The 6,000-nt window shown below is 40.9% G+C and overlaps 1 protein-coding gene across 17 annotated transcripts in view; it reads left to right on the top strand.

The window, feature by feature from the left end:
* The window catches only part of Osbpl1a (oxysterol binding protein-like 1A), a 204,778-nt gene that overhangs the window by 83,511 nt on the left and 115,267 nt on the right, over nt 1–6,000 (top strand). For 15 of the 17 annotated variants that reach the window (XR_010059548.1, XR_010059549.1, XM_063277125.1 and 12 more), the window contains 1 exon segment: nt 4,445–4,551. The exons of the other annotated variants lie outside the window; for them this stretch is intronic. Coding sequence is in view for 13 of the 15 variants with exons in the window: in XM_063277125.1 (XP_063133195.1) it covers nt 4,445–4,551 (107 nt within the window). In the remaining 2 variants the exon portion in view is untranslated. 17 annotated transcript variants of the gene reach the window in all.

Raw genomic sequence — 6,000 nt, 5'->3', positions numbered from 1 at the left:
TGGCCTGCCTACAGGTGGGGACCTCTGTCATGGCTCTGCCTTAATTACTGTCTATTTCAGTTCTTCTTGTAACATTAGTCAGGAGTAATGCAATCAATCACCTTTGAAGTAGTTTCTGTTCAGTTGGTTTAAAACTAATACTACTGCTTCACTTTACTCTTATTTGTAAATAAAGACCTGTGGCTGGCTGCAGGATCTATCCCATAGTGTCTATCCCATAGGGTCTGTCCCACAGGATCTATCCCATAGTGTCTATCCCAGAGGGTCTGTCCCACAGGATCTATCCCATAGTGTCTATCCCAGAGGGTCTATCCCAGAGGGTCTATCCTAGAGGGTCTATCCCATAGCATCTATCCCATAGGGTCTATCCCATAAGGTCTGTCCCATAGGGTCTATCCCATAGAGTCTGTCCCATAGCATCTATCCCATAGGGTCTGTCCCATAGGGTCTTCTGGAAAATCACCAGCTTCAAAAAAGGCTTTAAAAACCAGGATGCATTCCTTTTCTTTCTCATCCTACATTTTTCTCCATTTGTTCTAAAGTCTTCAAGGGGCTTCTTCCCCTTTCTAAATAGAAGTTATATGAAGACAAAACTCTCTATCATTCTGTTTTTTTCTCTAGGACTTTCTTTGTGCATTAGAGTAAGATATTATTTGTGTAACTCACAAGTACATAACTGCTTTTTAAAAAATACAACATATTCTGATCATGGGTTTCCCCTGCAGCTCTTTTTAAATCCTCCCCACCCAAGAAAGGAGACATCCTTTCTTTCTCTTTTCCTAGAAAACAGACAAACAAACCCCAAACAAACCAGAATATAAAAGGAACAGAAAAGCACAAGAAACATGCCCCTCTTAAACCCTTGTTTCAGCACCTGGCATGGTGCCTTCTGTATGATTGCTGCCCAGTAATTGGTACCTGAGATCTTAACCAGCTCTCTGGAGCCGCCCTGCCCTTCCTTCACTGTGACACCATCTTCTCTTAGGGCCAGTGTTTTAGATGGGTTATTGCATCCGGCTTGCATTAACAAAAGCAATGCCACCGTTCTTTTTAAGACCCAAGTTAGTACTTCCTCTCCCTTACAGTTGCTTTCTCTAATCCAGAATGGCTTCCTTCACTAATAGCTAGCATGTTTGAAGAAGGCTTTATTTGTTTGCTGTCTGATACCTTTTTATATCTAACCCATTGAGTTCTGTACTTTGAGCTATATATCTTATATTCTTTAGTGCAGTTAATGTAAATTACATTCAGATAGCATACAGATACCAACACACACAGCATTCTGATGTATGTACTTAGTGGATGATTTTTAAACTAACATCTTAACTTGAACCAGTAGGTAAATCTATATTCCTGGGCCATGTATACTGTCACTATTGTTTTTTTTTCAAGTTAAAATTTTATATATACATTTTTAAAAGATAAAATATTTTATTTGTACATATAATTTTTTCCACTTTCAGGAAAGAAAACTGATTTTCTGAGGAATTCATGTGATTCTAATCTGGTAGTAAAGTCAGATTGAAAAATTACTTTTGTGTCCTCTCTCTCTCCTCTCTCTCTCTCTCTCTCTCTCTCTCTCTCTCTCTCTTTCTTTGTGTGTGTGTGTGTGTGTGTGTGTGTGTGTGTGTGTGTGTGTGTAGACCTGGCGTTCACCAAGTAGGCTTACAGTTTATATGGATAGCAGAGTGGATGACAGATGAACCAGTGAGCATTGCCATGAAGCCCACGGAGATCTTGAAGGAAGACCTTATAGGGAGGATGGCCTTGAACTAGGGTTGGGAACGCAATGTATGCATTTTCGGACTGGAGAAAACTGTGACTGTTTGCACATGTGACACCTATTATCTCATTCAAAGATTTGGTAGAAACAAAGTAAAAGGTGTTCTAAGTAAACTAGTATTTCTAAGAAAGTATCCTGTCTCATGGTGATCACAATAGTATCTTCAGCATTATGGAGGTGCACGCTCTTGTTCTAGATAGAAGGTTGCCTAAATTGAGATTGAGTTTGCTACATAGACCAAAGAAGCAAGAACTTTCTCATTGTTTTTAAAACATACCCCATTAAAGATTGTGCAGTAGAATCATGAAAAAAGACAAATTGAGCTTTTTACTGGTCTCTAAAGTTAGGCTTTTCCCAGTATGATCTTCTAGCAGCTTTTTATGACTTTAAAAATATTTTCAGTACAAAGATAATTTTCTCCTCTAAGTTATCAATAATATTCTGTTGGAGGTCAAATAAGGTAACATAGTGACCATTTTGCATTTGTGCTGGCCACTTAGTTCCAAACACTAACAGCCTAAATTTGTTAATGATTCTTAGTTGTTCACCTTTCTAAAAGTTCCTGGTTCTTTCTCTGTGTGTAACAATATCCGTATGTAAACATCATTGTCCACAAAGCCAGCCCATGGGAGCTGGTCTTGTATACCTTTAAGGTAGATCATAAGCCAGGGGTCCTCAGGTCCTAAAGCAAACTGCCACAAAAATTAAGATTTAGCTCAAGAACTTGTTTTAACAATAGATTGCCAGAGAAATGAAGTTGTGTGTGTGTGTGTGTGTGTGTGTGTGTGTGTGTGTACCTGAGAATTGAACAGAGAGCCCCCATGTGCCTGTTATACCTTTGCTCTGACCTATGCTCTCAGATTCTGAAACTGATGACGATTACTGTGAAACCGATGACGATTACTGTTTGGCGGTAGTGCTGTGTGCACACATTGTGTGTGTGTGTGTGTTTAGAAAGATTGTAGAATAAGTACATTTGCTTAAATACAGTTAAGTATTCCTTACGTGTTTGGACACTAAATACTTGTTTTGTATTAATCAAGGTTCTAAATCAGAAATTATACAGCCTAGGTTTTATTGGGGATGATTAAGTGTTTGATGGTATTTACTTAAAAACAGATCCATGATTTCATCTTAATGTTATTTGTCACAAAAGTGGAGAATTACTAGATTACCCAGAACATTTATGGATGACAAAGGCTGAGTGTGATTTTCTCGCTCATGTCTCACAGTTGTGTGTGACATCTGTGACATTTCTATTGCTGGAGTTCCAGACATTCAGCAAGTGCCACTTTCTTAGCCATTTGACAAGCAAGTGAAAAGAAACCTTGCTGGTATGTATCAAAGATTCAAATACAAAGACAACATATGTAAAGCCGTGTACTTCAGAGTCTAGCAGCTTTCAGTCATCTGTGCCGGTCAGGGTAGCGGTCCCCAGGGAACTGCTGAGGAGTGGGAAGAAAAGGCATGCTCTTGGCCTGTGTGTCTGGGTTAAAGAAGACGACTCATTTCTTTCTTTATTTTTTTCCTGTTGTTTTTTTACTTCTGCCTTAGAAATTTGGATATTTTTCCTAAATAAGACCCTATTCCTTCAATCACATTAATGGAATTTGGAATATTTGAGGCAAGATTGAGGAAGCCTGGTATTTAGAGTTTACCCCTCTGAGAGATGATCGTAAACACCTAAACACACGTTTTTGGTGATTTGCCTGAGTTCCTAAACTTTCTCCTCTTCAGAACATTATTTCTTTGTGGTTGGAAGTGTTTGTGTCTTAGTGGGCCCACTGGTCACGGCTGGGATCCACTGTGCACAACATGACACTTGTAAAACTGGCGTTTGAGTTACTTGAGCTTGTGGGACTATTGGCCTCACTTCTGGTCTCAACATTATTTTAAATAAGTCAAGATTATTTGAAATACAAAGAATGTTGCAGGTTTTCTTTTTCAGTTCTATTTTAGTGAAATGTTTTCTTAAATATTAAGGATTTTATTTGGTTAGAAGAATAAATTAAATGATCTTAGGGTGTAATTAACAAAAGGCCAAACATTTCTCTTGCATCCTGTGTAGACAGGGCATCCACAACATTTTCTAGCTTTCTCTCACAGGCTTTGTTTTTGCTTTTTACTTTTAATGGGTAAATGTCTGCTTGGCAGAGCCAGGGTCTGATATTGCTATTTCCTTCTTTGTCCCTAGCTTAAGCATACAGTACCAGGCAGCGGGCTTCCATAGGAGACTGAAAGTGCAAATACCCATTTATAGGAAACATTTCTCCAAGTAGGAGGAAGTTGAATTAATGCCACCGCCAGACACGTTAGCTTCCATGTCAACCACAAAAGTAGTTGTCTCGTTTTAGCACTGCGCTTTTGAATAAAATGACTTACCCAGCAGAGATGGTGGTGAGAGGAAGCCTGTGTTGTGGGCAGTGCTCTCTGCCCTGGTGATGCTTCCTTTAGCCTCAGAGCACTGCCCAGTTCCTGGAGCTCTCGAAGCCTGAGCTCCGCCCCTTTCTTACTGGCCGATTAGCAGGTGCTAACTGCAGTGCTAAGAAGCTGCCTGTCCCTGCAGCACAGCAGGCAGCAGTGTGGGGGCTGGTAACGTGACTGCTGCTGGCCTTACTTCAGAGCTCACTCATGCAGACACCCATTTCTGTTTGTTCATAGATATGCTTCCATCATTTCTTCAGAAAGCTGACGTGCTCTCCGAAGCTTCTAGAGAGACTTGTGTGGCGCTGAGTGACTGTCTTAATCTCTTCACTAAACAGGAAGGGGTAGGTCATCCAGAGTTGGGTTTTTTTTTTTCTTTTAAAGATTTGTTTATTTATATGAGTATACATAGCTATCTTCAGACACACCAGAAGAGGGCATCAGATCCCATTACAGGTGGTTGTGAGCCACCATGTGGTTGCTGGGATTTGAACCCAGGACCTCTGGAAGAGCAGTCGGTGCTCTTAACCGCTGAGCCATCCCTCCAGCCCCAGAGTTGGATTTTTAAAAGCAATTGCTTGGGTGTCACCTGTCTAACTAGCTGGTAAGCCATTGTGTTCAAGCTGTCCAAAAGTAGTTCTAAATTGATATTATCAAAGGAAACGAAGACTTCATTTTCCATCAGAATTCAGAATGGCCTCACTCCTGTTCAGGTGCTTGTGACATTTCCTTAGGAGGGTAGGAGCACATGTTAGGACAAACGTGCACGTGAAAGTCGCGGAAGGCCTTGCACCTAGGAGATAGGGCGCTGTTCCACTGGCTCTGTAAACTGAGCTGCGTGGTGAACTGCAGCAGGGTGCCTGCCGCTGGACCCCGACCTCAGCAGGAGCAGTAAGTATGTCCACTAGGGATTAAACTGCTCTGAACTGTTCTCTGGTTGTCTGCGCTAGTGTTTTTCTTGTCTGTGGGATTTTTAAATTTCCATTTTCATTTTATTATTTTCTACATATATGTTCCATCTTAATTTTCTGAATTAATATATCTAATTTATTTTTGTTATAATTTTATTTATAATTTTTGGTTAGAAATTGGGATTGATAAATCAGAAACATACAACTGGTTTTATGTTTCTTTTTTATGCAGATATTGACTACTTGTTCTCTCATGAGTAAAGTGGAAGCCTTGCAAAGCCACACACAAGTTTTAAAATTCTGCCTTTGTATGTGTATCACAGATGTCATACATGATATGTTTATGTAGAAGAAAAGAAACATTATTATGGACTCATTAAAAACAGTCTTTAAAAGAATTCTGTCACAGCCACAGGCAAACCTTAGCTGTGCGTTGAGCATTTCACTCATTCCTTAGCTTATTTTTCAGAGAGGCTGCAGTGTGGTCAAGCTTATTCCTCAGAGTCATGATCTTCCTGCCTTGACCTCCACACTGCTGTGATGACCGTGCTTTGTCAGAGACATCGGTGTGTTCTCTTCCCACAATATCAGTTTATTGAATAATAGTGCTAACAGGGCTGGCAGACGGCTCAGTGGTTAGACATGCTTGCTGCTCTTACAGAGGACCCAGGCTGGCAGACGGCTCAGTGTTTAGCATGCTTGCTGCTCTTACAGAGGACCCAGGCTGGCAGACGGCTCAGTGGTTAGACATGCTTGCTGCTCTTACAGAGGACCCAGGCTGGCAGACGGCTCAGTGGTTAGACATGCTTGCTGCTCTTACAGAGGACCCAGGCTGGCAGACGGCTCAGTGTTTAGCATGCTTGCTGCTCTTACAGAGGACCC

The sequence above is a fragment of the Rattus norvegicus genome, chromosome 18 (genome assembly GCF_036323735.1).
Source record: "Rattus norvegicus strain BN/NHsdMcwi chromosome 18, GRCr8, whole genome shotgun sequence".
NCBI classification, from domain to species: Eukaryota; Metazoa; Chordata; class Mammalia; order Rodentia; family Muridae; genus Rattus; species Rattus norvegicus.
The sequence above is the reverse complement of the archived record's forward strand: the minus strand, read 5'-3'. Positions and strand labels throughout refer to the sequence as shown.